The sequence below is a fragment of the Rasamsonia byssochlamydoides genome, assembly GCF_041956645.1.
Source record: "Rasamsonia byssochlamydoides strain NRRL 3658 unplaced genomic scaffold VTN77scaffold_4, whole genome shotgun sequence".
Classification (NCBI taxonomy): Eukaryota; Fungi; Ascomycota; class Eurotiomycetes; order Eurotiales; family Trichocomaceae; genus Rasamsonia; species Rasamsonia byssochlamydoides.
Window position 1 is genome coordinate 68,125 of NW_027192387.1, and position 16,766 is coordinate 84,890.

Genomic DNA, 16,766 nt, shown 5'->3' on the forward strand with positions numbered 1-16,766 from the left:
CAAGCTGAAGCATCAGTCAGTTTTCTCCACCAGTTTGCACTTTCTGTATAAAGCGACACTAGCACAGCATATGATTATATTTAGCAAATCCGATCAGTCAATAACAACATTCTTTAATCCTCTTGAAGGCCCTCCGGTCCGTTACCGGACTGAAGCTGCTCGCATGTGACAGTTGATAAGCATCCTTGTCGGGAAAATCCGGTAGCCCGAAGGCTTTCACGTGACTATTCCGCGGAGGGCAGGGTGATGTCATCACTTCCCGCGGCTGTTCGGACATGCGGGGAAGCTGAAGCAATGAACAATTACTCGAATGATGGATAGCTGATAAGACGATCGATCTATATACTGGAGGAAGACAATGAGATACAGGTTATTGTATTGACTGATACAGTCCTCACGATATGTGCTGGCAGCAGACATTGTACAAGGGACGTATCTATATAGTACTGCACTGTAGATATCTCCATAGATAGCCGTTATCAGTTAAGCTGCATCACGACTCGATAACGCGGGGAGCTGGGTATCGGGATTCGGCCGAGACAGATAGCAATGATAGCAATCACAAGCTCCCGGCAGCTCCAGCAGCAAATTCAATCGAAAATGGATCCGATCGACTTCCGCTCATCCTTGCAGGCGATCGTCTCGATTGGCTGTCGGGAGCTTCCCCCCATGGACCGCGGCTACCGGCTCTCTGACGTAGAGGAGGCTGCTATATCAGTTGGAGCTCCCGTCGTCCGTAGACTCGTTGATTTCTTTAGCTGATCATCTTCTTTCTTTCTTGTCACTTCTCGTCTAGACGACTCATCCGGAGCATTTATCTATAACATCTGACTATACAGACAGATCCACGGGAGTGAATCAGACGGTTCTTCCAGAGCTTGAGCTTCAGTCTTCTGGTCTGACAATTGATAGAAGGCGTCGCCATGACTTCTCCTTCAGTCGAGGCGCAGCTCAAAGACGTGGCCATCCTCGGCCCCGTCAGCAACGAGGCTCGCAAGATCCTCACCAAGGAGGCCGTCGCCTTCCTGGCCCTCCTGCACCGCACCTTCAATGGCACCCGCAAGGCCCTGCTGCAGCGCCGTGTCGAGCGCCAGGCCGAGATCGACCGCGGCCACCTGCTGGACTTCCTGCCTGAGACCAAGCACATCCGCGAGGACGACACCTGGCGGGGTGCGCCCCCAGCTCCTGGTCTGGTCGATCGTCGAGTCGAAATCACCGGACCCACGGACCGCAAGATGGTCGTCAATGCCTTGAACTCGGAAGCCTGGACCTATATGGCCGATTTTGAGGGTGAGTCAGTCGACAGGACGACAATATTGACACGACTGACGTGACCAGACTCGAGTGCTCCAACATGGGACAACATGATCAACGGCCAGATCAACCTGTACGACGCCATCCGGCGGCAGATCGACTTCAAGCAGGGTAACAAGGAGTACAAGCTGCGGACGGACCGAACGCTGCCGACGCTCATCGCCCGTGCGAGAGGCTGGCACCTCGACGAGAAGCACCTGACCGTGGACGGCGAGCCCATCTCGGGCAGTCTCTTCGACTTTGGCCTGTACTTCTTCCACAACGCCAAGGAGCTGATCAAGCGCGGCACAGGGCCGTATTTCTACCTGCCCAAGATGGAGTCGCATCTAGAAGCGAGGCTGTGGAATGATGTCTTCAACCTGGCCCAGGACTACATTGGCCTGCCGCGGGGGACTATCCGCGCGACGGTGTTGATTGAGACCATCACTGCTGCTTTTGAGATGGATGAAGTTAGTTTCTCTTTTTCCAAAGAAAAAAAAAAGGGAGGAGAAAACCTGCTAACTACTACCTACAGATCATCTACGAACTCCGCGAGCACAGCTCCGGTCTCAACTGCGGCCGCTGGGACTACATCTTCTCGTTCATCAAAAAGCACCGCAATAACCCCAACTTTGTCCTACCCGACCGGCAGGACGTGACAATGACGGTGCCATTTATGGATGCGTATGTGCGGCTGCTGATTAAGACCTGCCACCGAAGAGGAGTGCACGCGATGGTAAAAATCCTGCCCATTTCATGCTTCATGCTTCTGCTAACTGCTGCAGGGTGGAATGGCTGCCCAAATTCCGATCAAGGACGACCCCCAGGCCAATGAGGCCGCCATGGAGAAGGTTCGTCAGGACAAGCTGCGCGAGGTCCGCGCCGGCCACGACGGCACCTGGGTTGCCCACCCGGCTCTGGTGCCGATTGCGGCGGAGATCTTCAACAAGTATATGCCCACGCCGAACCAGCTGTTCAACCGGCGGGAGGATGTGCACGTCACGGCGAACGACCTGCTGAACACGAACGTGCCGGGCTCGATTACCGAGGAGGGCATCCGGAAGAACCTGAACATCGGCCTGTCCTACATGGAGGGCTGGCTGAGGGGAGTGGGATGCATCCCGATCAACTATTTGATGGTGCGTAGCCTTACCCTCTACACTTCTTCAGGCTCATGCTAATATCATTTAGGAGGACGCTGCCACGGCCGAAGTCTCCCGCAGCCAACTCTGGCAATGGGTTCGCCACAACATCACGACCGCCGAGGGCAAGCGCATCGACAAGGCGTACGCACTGCGTCTGCTGCAGGAGCAGGCCGACACGCTTGCTCAAAAAGGTCCCAAGGGCAACAAGTTCGCGCTTGCGGCGCGCTACTTTGCTACGCAGGTGACGGGCGAGGACTATGCTGATTTCCTGACGAGGTAAGTGCCCCTGAAGTATGATGATAACTACGAGGGGATTGTGCTGACGTGATTACAGTCTCCTATACAATGAGATTTCGTCGCCGGGTACTGCTGCGAAGCTGTAAGCAGCTGGTAAATCAGCAGTATGTGGAAGTGGAAGTGATGTGCCGAATATAAACACAACTCTATATACCTGCATACCATCATCTGCAAGGAATGCATATGTCGTCATGAATACCCTTTCATGTATACATTTCTTTTGCTTTTGCTTTTGCCTTATTTTTCCTTTCCATTTTGTATGTACTAGGAATGAAATGAACTGAACTGATCAGAACTGAACAATTGATCTGCAATGGATGAAGAAGACCCTGTAAAATATCTGACGTAACTAACTGCATTGGCTCGTTTCCAATTTCCACTCCAGATATATTGACAAATAGATAGCTATATATCTAGATCACCTCACTCACTCACTTCCTTTTTTTTTTAAAAAAAAAAAAGGAAAAGGGAAATGAGACGAAAGAAAGGGAAGGAAATGAAATCTCTCATTGCCAGTAATTAAACTTATCAGACAAGCCCGGCCTATCATCACCTACCATACTGATGTAACATGTTGGTGGGGTGTTAGTAGCTAGTTAGGTTGTAAAGCGTCTCATCAGGAATTGCGTTTTTATTATAAAAAAAAATAATAATAACACCCAGACTGTTCCCTACTTCTGCTCTCAGTTCTTATCTGTCAGACCAGATTAGTCTTATTTTTAGGTTATTTATAGAGTATAATTAATAATAATTAATAGCGGGTATATATATCTATATTGAGCATTGTTCATTTATTTTCCTTTTCCTTTTTTGCCCCCCTTTTTCTGTAGAAGGATCCGTGCATAAAGTGATGGATTGTCCATAAGTACAGGCGTGGACGGTCCGTGGCTATAGATCCGTTGGGTAGTGGATGGTCCATACCTGTCGCTGCCCGCGACATTTTCTGTTGGTCTTAACAGTCAAAACAAAGGATATATATCGCACTACTCTGTTCCTATTCACAAGTATCCACAAGCCCATTTTCCCGCAAAACCTGCATATTTTCAACCTTTTATTTCTCAACAAATTCAAAAATTGTATAGTAAAGGTGTTAGAAAAAAAAGATTATTCTTTTTAGATTGGAAAATTAGTAACAACAAGTAAATTGTATATATATATATATATATATAAATGTTTAAAAAAAATTAGATTGTTAGAATTATAATCATAGGATTTTTTTTTTCAACTATACTATACTCAGAGCCAAGTTTTCTTAATTCTTATCGATGTGACGGCTCAGTCAAAAACGAAATAAATTCATATTTGGTAGCCTAATTTACAAGAATTCGAAGCTGAGGAAGAAGGAGAGAAAAGAGAAATCAGACCTGTGGGCGAGGGATGTGATATATCGAAGCGAGAGCGACCCCGCCCTTTCCTAATTCGGAACTATCACATGATCAAGTGTCACCTGACCAGACTTCTGAGCCGCGCCGTCACAATCGACTAAATAAAAATAAATAATTAATTCAACTATGGATCTAGGAATCTCTATTAATAATATTTAAGATATTCGCATATATTATAAGAAAATATACTATAGATTTTTTTTTACCTGAAATAAGTATCAAGAGGTTCATTTTTAGATATAATTTTTTTTAAGGCGTTTAGATGAAGTTTAAAGAACCCTGGCTGTATGGAGTGCTGTCACTGATGACATCACCAACACGAATTAACTTCGACTACCCCACATCCTGACAGCGAACTCTATCCCTTCCCCCGCTTCCCTTCAATCGATCGGATTGGATGATTCCTTTGCGCTGTCGAACTACATAACCTAGGTAACTTAGGTAAACTCTGCCTAGGTATATCGGACCTAGGCAAGTACCGAACTGACTATATCGAATGGAACAACGTGGCAGATGTCAGATGCTCAGATGCTCAGACTAGACCGTGCTTATTCCATATCATACCATACGATACCATACCCCGCACTGATGGTTCGTGATGGCGAGGAGTTAGGTGAAGCATCAGGAGACTATTTGGGATGGATCCGGACGACTGTGGTCCGGGTCCGGGTCTCCTGACGTACATAACTGGCTTATAGCTGGTTGAGACCTTCAGGAACGCTGCTCTCAGTCTGACTCTCTTTCTCGTCGATTGCATAGGTAATAGATATACTACGTCTGATTTTCTCAACTCTTTTCATCCTTGATATCGACAATGAAAGCCCTCGTCTACACATCGGCTAATACAGTCGAACTGCAAGAGCGCGACAAACCGACTCTGCAGTCGCCCACCGATGCCATCGTGAAGCTGTTGCACACCACCATCTGCGGCACCGACCTGCACATCCTCGCCGGCCATGTGCCCAGCGCCCAGCCGGGCCGGATTCTCGGCCACGAAGGCGTGGGCGTGATCGAGTCGCTGGGCTCGGCGGTGGTTGGGCTATCTGTCGGCGACACCGTCCTGATCTCGTGCATCACAGCCTGCGGATCCTGCCGCTCCTGCCGCAAGGGCATGCCCTCGCACTGCGTCGAGGGAGGCTGGATCCTGGGCAACACCATCGACGGCACGCAGGCCGAGTACGTGCGCATTCCGCACGCGACCTCGTCGCTATACAAGCTGCCGAGCGGCGTCGATCCCCGAGCTGCTGTCGCCCTGTCCGATGCGTTTCCCACGGGTCTGGAATGCGGCACGCTGAATGCCCGCGTCGAGCCCGGCAACACGGTGGTCATCGTCGGCGCAGGACCTGTCGGGCTAGCCGCGATGATAACGGCGAAGCTGTACTCGCCATCGCTGATCGTGGTTGTCGACCTGGATGACGCGAGGTTGCAAGCGGCTCGCGAGCTGGGGGCCAATCACACGGTCAACTCGCGGACTGCTGACGTCGTCAAGACTCTCCGCGATCTGACCCCCGGCGGAGAGGGGTTCGACTCGGTGATCGAAGCGGTCGGTATCCCGGCGACGTTCGAGCTGTGCCAGGAGCTGGTTGCGCCGGGGGGAGCTATCGCCAACGTGGGCGTGCACGGGCAGAAGGTGGATTTACATTTGGAGAAGCTGTGGGATCGGAATATCAGTACGCCAGACGCCCAAAACTTCTTATTTGTGTAGTTTCTGACTACTCCAGGCATCAACATGAAGCTCGTCGACGCCGTGACCACGCCCAAGCTGCTTCGACTGTATGAGTCGGGGACGCTCAAGCCGGGCTCGTTGCTGACGCATTGTAAGTTGCATCCATACCATACAAGACGGGAGAAGCTCTTCCTTCTCTTCAAAAGAAGGTGAGGTGTCAGCAGCTAATATGTCTTCTTTTCGCCAGCCTTCTCCTTCGCCCAAGCCAATCAGGCCTACGACACCTTCCGCGCGGCAGCGAAGCACAACGCACTGAAAGTTATCATAGACTTGTAGTTGGCAGACGAAAAAAAAAACGATGATGAAAAGCTTCTGATATGTATGTACCTGTATATATCCATCCTTTGACTACAATCTGATCTGCCTGGACATACATAGCCCTAATGAGAGTACATACATATACCTTTTTTTTTAGACTTTTTCATTATCTTGTGATTACTGTCATCGTTGCTACTATTTATCATAAGGACATTTAATATAGAGGACCTGCTGCATGGGATTTATCTATAGTAATAGGAGGGAATACTGTTCTGTTCGTGTTCTGTTCTGTTGTAGGAAGAAATAAAATAAAAAAAAGAATAAAAAAGAATAAAAAAAAAAGCTATCTGGCTCAACTATCTCCTTTCCAATCTAAAGGCGGTGCAAGTGCATACATACATACATTAGTACCTTCCATGCACTAGAGTGGAATCAGGTATCACCTTGGTATTCCTTGACTATATTGTAGTCTGAAGGCATTTTTTCTTCTAAGTAAATTCACAATGGTAAGAACTCTATCGATTCAACCTCTATTCATTTTTGGTTATAGCAGGTCTGTAGACTATGGACTGTAGCAGTCCTCTGTACTGTACAACTAGAATTATAATTATAGTGAGTTCGACTCAAAAACAAAACACGGGCCAATTGACCGCGAGAAACAATAAAATCCCGTCAGTCATGCTAACAATCAATGCAATGCCTTTGCCGATGCAAAGCTAAACCATCCAACACAGGGTACCAACGGAAAAAGTCGAGTTCATCCGAGTTGACCGGATTAGATGTACTGCCACGCGGCAAACGACCCGTTGTAGGGAATAGCCGCCGCATTAAAGCCCAGACAGTCGTTGACATTGCCCGTCGGCACGGTGGCATTCTGCAACGCCGCAAAGACCTGCCAGCTGGAGGGATTGGTGGCCTGATTCGGGCAAGCCATGAAGCCCTGGGCGCCCCAGCCCTCAAACGAGTACTGACCGAACGGCTGACCCGGCTGGTAGGAGAACGGACCGTAAGAGGAACCGGGAGGAATCAGAACGGAGTGGGCCTGCACGAAGCTCAGGGCGCCTTCCGGGTTGACGTAGATTTGTTGGCCGCCGGGGACTTCAACGTCCTGGAGTTAATTAGCAAGTGTTGAACAACAAATTATCGGACTGATCATACCAAAGCGACTCCTCGGATGAGGACAGTCTGGTTGCCAGGAGGGCAATTCGTCACCTCGGTCGGGCAGTAGGTAGCCGGCTGGCCTCCAAGATAGAAGCGTTCGCCGGCGGCCTGCATGGGCAGGAAGTGGATGGGCGAGCCGGAGCGCAGGGCCATGACGGTGAAGGTGCCAGAGTCCTCTTGACGGGGTTGCGCTTTCTTCATGGCCGGCATGGCGGTGGCCAGCAGCGGCATGAGAGCGGCGGTGAGGAGGGTGGTGATCTTCATTTTGTAGAAGTAGTTAACAATTAGAAGTACAATCAACGACTGATCAGAAGTCAAGATTATTGATTAGCGAGTGTGAGGAATTCCAAGTCTGATGTGTTGTGAGAGCGATACTCGAGGAATGTGACATCTTTATAGATCGATCGGATGACCCAGTCACCGCTCCAGGCAGGAACGATTCTCGTAAGCAATCACCATACTCCACATAATCACCAGCTCGGCAGTGGCAGTGGCAGGGAAGTGAACTGAGACAGCATCGACGATAACAGTTAAACTGGACACACATGGCCCGAAACACGAGGCCACCGGGCTGTCGATCAGCACAAGAATAACGATTTAAGACATGGCCAAAGTGGACGCCTGAAGGAGTGTTAGCGGATAAGCCAGACGAAAGAAAGTCAACGGGTGGCTGTGCGGGCGGAAAGGTCCCGTGTTGTTAATGCCAAGGCTGATAAATTGTTAACAGTGTTGAGCTGGCACAGGCATGCCAAGTCAAAGTCAGTAGTTTTCTCGAAAATATTCCAAAGCTCTACTGAGGTCAACGAACCAGTCAGACGCCCGGACGGAAATCAGGTGATATGCTGGACTGGTCTGTCCGACGCCAAGAATGTAACCTCAAGACTCTTGTCTTAGATCAGCTGTAACCAGTTTACTCTGTACTTCAAGTTAATACTACGTGGTAGCTCGGATGCTATCCACACGATATCAACTTGCTGGATCTTGGTATGGATCTAGGTAATGCATGCATCCTATTTATGGAAGATGTGTCATACCGCTCCTCAAATGAATAAGATAATTCTCGTATTCACTATCTATTTAGCTAAAAAAAAAAGAAAAACAAAAAGAAATTAAAAAAAAAAGCTACACCTGAGACAAATTCTTGGCTGAAAACTTTATTAGGTAATTCCTGAAATAAATAAGAATGGATCGGCTATACCCACTTTATAGTGGCCCACTGTAGGGCCGGACACTGTACTCCACATTTACTACCTACTCCGTATGGAGTACCTAGGTAGTTAGGTAGGTAGCTATTACTGCATCTGGGCAATGCAGCTCAGTTCCAATTGATCGAGAATTCTTTTTATCTATTTTTATTTTTTATTCCTATTGGATTCTTGACAACACACAAGTAAATACTACAGAGTCCATACTACCTAGGTAAATAAAGAAGTTAGTTAGCTACATACAGTACGTAATACTAAGAAGAAGGGGGAGAAGAAAAATGAGAAGAAAAAAAATACCCTTATCATTCCTTTTATTCCTCTATTCCTCTATTCCTCACCGAAATCAATGCCAAGAATCCATCCAACCATCCTTGTTTTGTTGTTCTTATTTCCTGACCGACCTCCAGGACAGGACGTGACTTCCTTCACAAAATGACATCACTTTCCTAATCAATGAAATGATGTTGAGCACTGTACTGTACATTACAGACTAGTGACATTTCACCCCTATTATTATTATTATTATTATTATTATTATTCCTTTACTCCTCTGGAGTCCTCCCTGTTCTTGTTTTATTTATTTACGTCATGACAACCTTCTGGGACTGGACTTAAAATTAATAAAATGACACAGCACTGTAGTGATGTACGGATACTCCGTAGTCTCACCATAAGTCAAGGTGATAGACGTGCTAATTAAATTAATTAATAGTGTCAGCTCTGAAATTATTTACGTACTGAAACAAGCCGCAGCATCCTTATCAATCAATCATTAATTATACCCGTATATTAGTCTAATAACCATTGCCAGGATGATCGATTCTCTATTAGCATATTACGTACATGATAATAATGCAGACCGGACGGATCCCTATTCATAGCATCTCATCCAGGAAAAATAAACCAAGTTAAGGGGAATCGTCTATGCACATTACAACCAAGGTACTCCGTATAGTACTTCGTACAGTGCAAACCAAAGTCTTCTTGCTGGTCAATACTCCCCCACCAACGGCAAGTCGCGCGAACTTCTCCCTACCCAGATCTGGAACCGCCCGTCCACCGGCATCACCCAGTTCTGCTTCCGCGTGCTCCAGTAACTCAGGTCCTTCCGTGTCAGGGACAGCTCCACATTCGTCGTCTGCCCAGGCTCTAGCTCAACCTTCGTGAAGTTGCGCAGCACCCGGACGGGAAAGTCAATCCGGTCCTCGTACTCCCCATCCTCATCCCGATCAACCACGTCCTCCGGAAACGAAACATAGAGCTGAACCACTGCCTGCCCGGTCCGCTCCCCCGTGTTCGTCACGTCCACTGTCGTCTGGACAAACGTCTCATACAACGACGGATTCCCACCCTCGCCGCCGCCCGCAGGGGACGGCTTCTGCTCGTCGTCATACCCCTCAGGATAGTCGAATCGGCCCTTCCGAATTTCAGATAGATCGGAGATATACGGATAGATATACTTGTTAAGGGGTCGAAATCCCTCTGGAAAGAGTGCCTCCCTCGCATCCGGTAGCTCGTCGTCGTACTGCGGAGGAGCCACAGCTCTCTTCGACCGCGCAGACGGCAGAGGCGACTTCTCCTGCACCGGGGTCACCGTGAGGTTGCTGAGCTCAAACGACGTGTAAGACAGCCCAAATCCGAACTCATACCGAGGCGTGATGTTGTGCTTGTCGAAATACCGGTAGTCGATGTAAAGACCGTCCGTGAAATTGACCTGTGGAATCTCCGCATTCGCGCGATAGAGGACCTGTGCACCCTTCCCGTAATCCTCCAGGCTCTTCCCAACAGTGTAAGGCAGCCTTCCACTGGCGTCCACCTCCCCAAACAAGACATCGACCAACGCATTGCCGCTCTCTTCGCCCGGAAGATGCGCCAGCAATACTGCTTTCACCCGGGGATGATCGATCCAAGACTCCAAAATCACCGGACCGACGGCATGGATCACAACGATCGTCTCGCCGACACCGTCGCCGCATCCATCGGCGACCTTTTCCACAAGCTCGTCGCCGCCTTTCTGCAGGAAGAGGTCGTTTCGATCGCCATGAACCCCATCGCTCGACGCAAACCCTTCCCCGGAATCCGCATTTGCAAACACAATGCATAGATCCTTGTCGACGAGGTCTTGCTCCAAAACGTCATTGCTCAAGTAGCTTTCGGTCTCAACATCATCCGAATCCCAGGCGGACTCCAGAGCCTCCCACGGACTGACCAGATACGGGAAATCGACCGCCCCGCTCCCCCAGCCAGATCCCAACGTTCCTTGGTTGCAGGCTCGGTTCGCACAGGCGTTGGGACCTTGGCCGGGACCGGCGTCTTCGCCGTAGATACCCACGCGATATGTCCGCCCGACGTTTGGACCTTCTCGGGGGAGAGGTAAAATGTTGTCGACATTCTTCACCAGCACCGTTCCTTCGGCCGCAACCTGGCGGGCAATGATGCTGTGAGCCTGTTTCCCTTTGCCCTGCACATCAACAAAATGGTTTACCCGGTCTGTGGCGTTGTCACCACTTCCCTCGTATAGATGGCCATATTCAGCATACGTCCAGGAGGAAAAGTTGGGACCACCGTCGCCCCATGGCCGAGGCTTTGGCCAGGTATCCTGTCTCAGTTGATACCAGGCAGCGACAATCCGAGTGACCATGTCGTTCAGCCTCTCTAAGGGTAAGGTCCCGTTGAGAACGGCGATCGTGAGCTGCTTCCCCCACAGGGACTCTCCATCCGCCCATGTAAGACCATCTCCGGGCATTGACATGTCAAGGCCGGCAAGAGCGCTAGTCACTCCGGATCGCTGGGCAAGCAAATCGGATTGGACAAAGCCTTGGAAGCCCAGTTCATCCTTGAGGATGCCGTTCAACAGCTTGCTGTTCCCACAGGCGTAAGAGTTGTTGACCATCTGATACGAACACATGATGCTGGCCACATTCGCGCGGATGCTTTCTGCAAATGGCCAAACGAACACTTCTCGCAGGGCTCGGTCGTCGATGTTGGAAGACATGGCGTTTGGGAGACCCCATTCGAAGGCTTGTCGGAAATGTTCCTGTTCATTCATCACAAAGTGTTTTGCGGTGGCCATGACCCCATTCCGTTGAATACCCCGGATGGTGTGGGCGGCGGCCACTCCGCTGAGAACCGGGTCCGGGGAGAAGCCCTCCCAATTGCGTCCTCCGGCGGGCATCATTCCCAGAGGACCCATTGCCGGGCCTAAGAGAACATTGACCCCTTTCCCGCGAGCCTCATTGCCCATGGCGAAGCCACGCTGAAGCATGAGATCTCGGTTCCATGTCGCCCCGGTCGTGATTCCCGCTGGGAAAGCCGTGCTGTGGTCGGCAAAGCGCAAGCCCAGCGGGCCATCCTGCAAGCAGAGAGAAGGGAATCCTGTTTCAAGTGCAGGGCCTAGACTGGTCAGCAAGAAGCAGCCATGGTGTCAAGGACACAGTCAAGGACACGCACCTGTGTTGCCTACGCAGAGCCCCATCATCCAGCCAACGCCGGTCGTAATGTTGACTTTTTCGACGAGACTCATTCGGTCCACCAGTGCTTGGGCTTTTAGGTAGCTACTTGCCCATCGCTCCGACGTTCCGCCCAGGGGGGATGGATACCAAGGAGGAGATTCCTAGAGATGTCAGCCAGCTGAATTCCTTTCCAATAACAGCTCCCAACTTGTAGTCAATCCAAACCAGAGGACTAGAAGAACCAGATACACCACTTCATGTGTTGGTCGTCGTAGACTCACCCATTCTCCGCTATGCTTCTCCCAAACCCAATCGCGAATGCGCGACCCAAAGACAATCCACGGCAGAAACACAAACAAGAGCACCACAGTCATGAGCAGACAGAGACGATTGCTTCGATACAATGCCTTGAGCAGTGTACCGTTCCTGACGTTGGTAATTTTGATTTTACCTTTTTGCTTCCACTTCTTCAACACGGCGGTCATTTCATTGTCGCCATCGTCATCAGCGTCACTGAAGTCCGAGGCAGATAAATCATCCAGACGCCAATGCTCGACGTCGTGTTGTCTTTCGGGATCATTCATAGAGACGAGTCGGTCTTTTGATGCCCGACGGAGATGTCCGTCACTGTCATCATCATCGTCGCCAACACGGGACCAGTCGCTGTCACTTGAATCACCAGCGACGGAGCGTGGGTGTCCCGCTGGCCGAAGGAAAGCTTCTTTTTCCTCTCCATCGCTGCTTCCTATATCTCGTCGTCCGGGTCCCTGCTGTTGCTGCCGCCGTAGCGGGATGCTGCTGGTCTTGGCGTCGGGCATCAGACCGGGAGCCATGAATTCCCTAACTAGACGTTGCAACAGTCATGACGGATATAATTAACCAACTAGAGCTGTGGCGTCACAGTCACACTACTGATGAGCTTAGTTAGTCGAGTTCCGATGTGTTTATATATATATCTTGCTGGAAAAGAAGTTATAGTCGGTGAGACAGCGAATCCACTCCGCAAAGGCTCCGCCATGCTTTCCGCGTCCTTCACGTGACATCGTCCCTGCCGGTGTCCACTTGGTAGTCTGGTAACCTGCCAACTTGGGTAAGATCACGCGACTGCCCCATATTATTTGCTGATTGTATATCCTACCTCTATAACTCTTCTTAGGTTGCCTGGCATACAGATATAGCCTGTCATTGAAAGCATTTAAATAATTCGACTTCAGGCTTTATTTTTATTTTCTCCTGTCCGATAGCTCCAAAAATACATAACTTGGACAACTGGCCCGGTAGCTTCTTGTTAAATAACTATCTTCGTATCTTGATACTTTCACATCTTTTGTGATTTATTATGAAGCTTCCTTCTACACTAATCTTCTATTTTCTCAGCTGTGATCATTATAGTGTTGAATGCTTAGTCTGGATATTCCCTATTTGTACAGAGCTTTATACCTAGCAACCTGCTCCTAGCTACAGTATACTTATTGATTGGCATTCGCGGTTCAATTCTCTCACGCATTTATTCATGGCCAGTCTACCAGTCAGGACTGTGGACACCATATTAACTTCTTCACCTGGTAGATTGCCATAAATCAGTACCCTACAAATATCCTCCTTGGTGGGATTGTGTCCCAGATGAAAGGAGAGATCTCCCAAATATCGTCTGAGGATACCGTAGATAGATATATCTTTGGCAATGCCAAGTCATCCTGTATCAGTACACGAGACATGGAATTAAACGCCCCTGAACTTCTAGAATTGTGAAGAGCAACAGTGGAGTGAGAAACCTCGCCGTTCAGGAATCAGTTTGGCTGCCCAATAAACAGGACAGGAGAATCAGCTCCGGGATAGTAGATAGATACTTCGATATCTATCTAGGCTATGTAGTCTACCTACTTATACCTACATGACCCTAACCTCTACAGACTGGTCGTCACAAACAGCATTAATCCAATTGCTCCACTCGTATACTAGGAATACGTCTTCAGGGACATTTCGAAATGCAAAATGCCTGATGAAGCAGTTATACTACAGAAATATCATGGTCTGTTGTCTGCACAAGTGTAACGAGACTGCCAGCATAACCTCTTCGTTACTACGACGACGTTGCTCTTACTTGCCCATGGAACCAATTACCTTAACCTAGTGAGTAAATATCAGTAAGCGAAGGAGGATATTAGTGGTCGGCCATCAGTAATTTAGTAGGTCAGTTCTTATAATTAACGAATTACAAGCCAAAATGGATACTGGTGCCGAAGAATCAATAAATATTCTAGACCAGCACTAGACTTCCCAGTTTAGCCATATAGCCTAATAGGCTGGTAAGCTCCTGAAACTCACATACTGGTGTCTTGGATTAAGGTTAAATGGTTGTGCTATTGAACTGCAATGCTGACCATTCATTCCCTATATAACTTATTAGATATCAGGGGCGCAAAATACACAAAATGCCCAATTCGCCCATTCTGCCACCACATTGATCAAAATTCCCCGTCGTGAGCAAGTGATGGAGGTACTGTGTAGCTGATTAGAGGATAAAAAGTAGCCAGCTAGGTAGAAATGGTGGGACTGCAGATGGTTGTCTGGAAACTTTCCATCGCTACTGCCAGTAACAGAACGAACGAAGAAACAAACGTGTCATCATGTACTGTTCTGTCCGGGAATGGGATATCGGAGTCGGGATCGGTGTCGAGTTACCTAGGTAGGGCTGTCGAAAGGCCAAGTCGGAGGGTCGGACCTAGCCCTAACCCTAAGCCGATGTCCTCGTGGACATCCTGTTCAGGAAGGAGAGACTACTGTACGGAGTACCTGTTGAGCAGAGGAAGGAGATACCCGGGGCCGGCAGAAGTGGAAGGCGGGCCTCTATCTCGGAGCGTACTTGCTCTGGATTGCAATCATCTCACGTGTTCGAGGAGCTGGAGATGCACGGAACTCTTCGACGTCTGTGACTCAAGACTACCTAGGTAGGAGAACTCCTCCCCAGACCTTCTTCACAACTGTTTTCTTCCTTCCATCCCCTTCTGCGGTCCCTCCTTACGGCTTACCCTCCCTGAGTCTCATCCATTTCTTCTCTCCCTCCCCTTCGACGAGCTGAAGCGCTGTTGGTGTCATAGACCATACAAGAAATTCTCTTTCTGTGGATTTATTTTCGTAGACTACAGAGAAGACATGATGGCTAGCGCTCCGCAGAAATATACGAATGAACCGATCGCCATCGTGGGCAGTGCCTGTCGATTCCCAGGCGACGCCACCTCCCCATCCAAGCTATGGGATCTGCTACGCGAGCCACGAGACATCCTGACTGAGATCCCCGAAAGCCGTTTCAACGTCAACGGCTTCTACCACCCTGACGCCCTGCACCATGGCACGACGAATGTCCGACATTCGTACGTGCTCTCTGACGACCACCGCCTATTTGACGCCCAGTTCTTCGGGATCAAGCCTGTGGAAGCCAACTCTATCGATCCCCAGCAGCGGCTCCTGCTGGAGACTGTTTATGAAGGTCTCGAATCAGCAGGTATCCCCATGGAGCGGCTGCAAGGCTCGAGAACGGGCGTTTTTGTCGGGTTGATGACAAACGACTACTCGGACCTCCTGGGCCGGGATATCGGCAACTTCCCTACGTATTTTGCATCCGGCACGGCTAGGAGTATCATTTCAAACCGCGTCTCGTATTTCTTCGACTGGCACGGCCCGTCCATGTCCATCGATACGGCCTGTTCGTCCAGTCTGATTGCAGTCCACCAGGCTGTGCAGAGCTTGCGTGCGGGCGAGTCCTGCGTCGCCGTGGCAGCGGGCTCAAACCTCCTGCTGGGTCCAGAGCAGTACGTGGCAGAGAGCAAGCTGAAGATGCTCTCGCCGTCAGGCCGCTCGCGCATGTGGGATAAGGATGCCGATGGCTACGCTCGTGGCGACGGTGTCGCCGCGGTCATCCTCAAGACTCTCAGCGCCGCCCTGGCCGATGGAGACTCGATCGAATGTATCATCCGCGAGACGGCAATCAACCAGGATGGCCGCACCAAGGGAATCACCATGCCTAACCCCATGGCCCAGGCCGATCTTATGCGCAGCACCTATGAGAAGGCTGGCTTGGACCTGTCGAAGCCGTCGGATCGGCCGCAATACTTCGAGGCGCATGGCACTGGTAAGTTGATCCTTCCTTCCTTCCTTCCTTTCTTCCTTTGCTCCTTCCTTGGTTCTTCGTTCTACCTTTGCCGACGCTGGTCTGAAAATTATCAAGGAACCCCCGCGGGCGACCCCGTGGAAGCCGAGGCAATTAGCACCGCATTCTTCGGGCCCGAGTCCAAGTTCCAACGATCCCAATCCGACCCGCCGTTGTACGTGGGCTCAATCAAGACCATTATCGGACACACCGAAGGCACAGCCGGTCTGGCCGGCGTGTTGAAAGGCTCACTAGCGCTGCAGAACAAAGTTATTCCGCCCAATCTGCTTCTGAACGAGCTCAATCCGGCCATCAGGCCGTTCTACGACAACCTCCAAATCGCCCAGAAAGCGAGAGAGTGGCCTGCGGTTCCGCATGATGCGCCGCGTCGTGTCAGCATCAACAGTTTTGGCTTTGGCGGTGCCAATGCACATGCTATCCTGGAGAGCTATGGCCCACCCCAGTCGATGACTCCGTCCCCATCGGCCACAGTGCCAGCTGTGTTGACTCCTTACAACTTCTCCGCCGCCACAGAGAAGTCTCTTCTCGGCATTCTCGCGGCCTATTCGTCATACCTGAACTCCCACCCGTCCATCAGCCTGCGGGATCTCTCGTGGACGCTGAACTGCCGACGCTCGACCCTACCGGTGAAGGTGTCGGTTTCCGCACTGAGCCCGGAGAGTCTGGCCTCGAA

General features: G+C 50.1%; 5 protein-coding genes across 5 annotated transcripts; 2 read left to right on the forward strand and 3 right to left on the reverse strand.

Moving 5' to 3' along the window:
* Nucleotides 1–923: 923 nt before the first annotated feature.
* On the forward strand, nt 924–2,821 carry VTN77DRAFT_5377 (uncharacterized protein; the record flags this gene model as incomplete). Its single annotated transcript, XM_069421539.1, has 6 exons — nt 924–1,290; nt 1,339–1,763; nt 1,829–2,029; nt 2,079–2,432; nt 2,485–2,714; nt 2,773–2,821. The coding sequence occupies 6 exons, from the start codon at nt 924–926 to the stop codon at nt 2,819–2,821; spliced, it is 1,626 nt and encodes a 541-aa protein (XP_069281532.1).
* Nucleotides 2,822–4,934: 2,113 nt separating this feature from the next.
* VTN77DRAFT_5378 (uncharacterized protein) lies at nt 4,935–6,122 on the forward strand (the record flags this gene model as incomplete). The annotated part of the gene is made up of 3 exons (XM_069421540.1): nt 4,935–5,790; nt 5,842–5,937; nt 6,034–6,122. 3 exons carry the CDS (start codon nt 4,935–4,937, stop codon nt 6,120–6,122), a joined length of 1,041 nt encoding a protein of 346 aa, XP_069281533.1.
* A 757-nt stretch (nt 6,123–6,879) lies between these two features.
* On the reverse strand, nt 6,880–7,529 carry VTN77DRAFT_5379 (uncharacterized protein; the record flags this gene model as incomplete). The annotated part of the gene is made up of 2 exons (XM_069421541.1): nt 6,880–7,212; nt 7,263–7,529. 2 exons carry the CDS (start codon nt 7,527–7,529, stop codon nt 6,880–6,882), a joined length of 600 nt encoding a protein of 199 aa, XP_069281534.1.
* A 1,932-nt stretch (nt 7,530–9,461) lies between these two features.
* On the reverse strand, nt 9,462–11,735 carry VTN77DRAFT_5380 (uncharacterized protein; the record flags this gene model as incomplete). The annotated part of the gene is made up of 1 exon (XM_069421543.1): nt 9,462–11,735. One exon carries the CDS (start codon nt 11,733–11,735, stop codon nt 9,462–9,464), a length of 2,274 nt encoding a protein of 757 aa, XP_069281535.1.
* A 357-nt stretch (nt 11,736–12,092) lies between these two features.
* VTN77DRAFT_5381 (uncharacterized protein) lies at nt 12,093–12,755 on the reverse strand (the record flags this gene model as incomplete). The annotated part of the gene is made up of 1 exon (XM_069421544.1): nt 12,093–12,755. The coding sequence occupies one exon, from the start codon at nt 12,753–12,755 to the stop codon at nt 12,093–12,095; it is 663 nt and encodes a 220-aa protein (XP_069281536.1).
* Between the last annotated feature and the right edge of the window lie 4,011 nt (nt 12,756–16,766).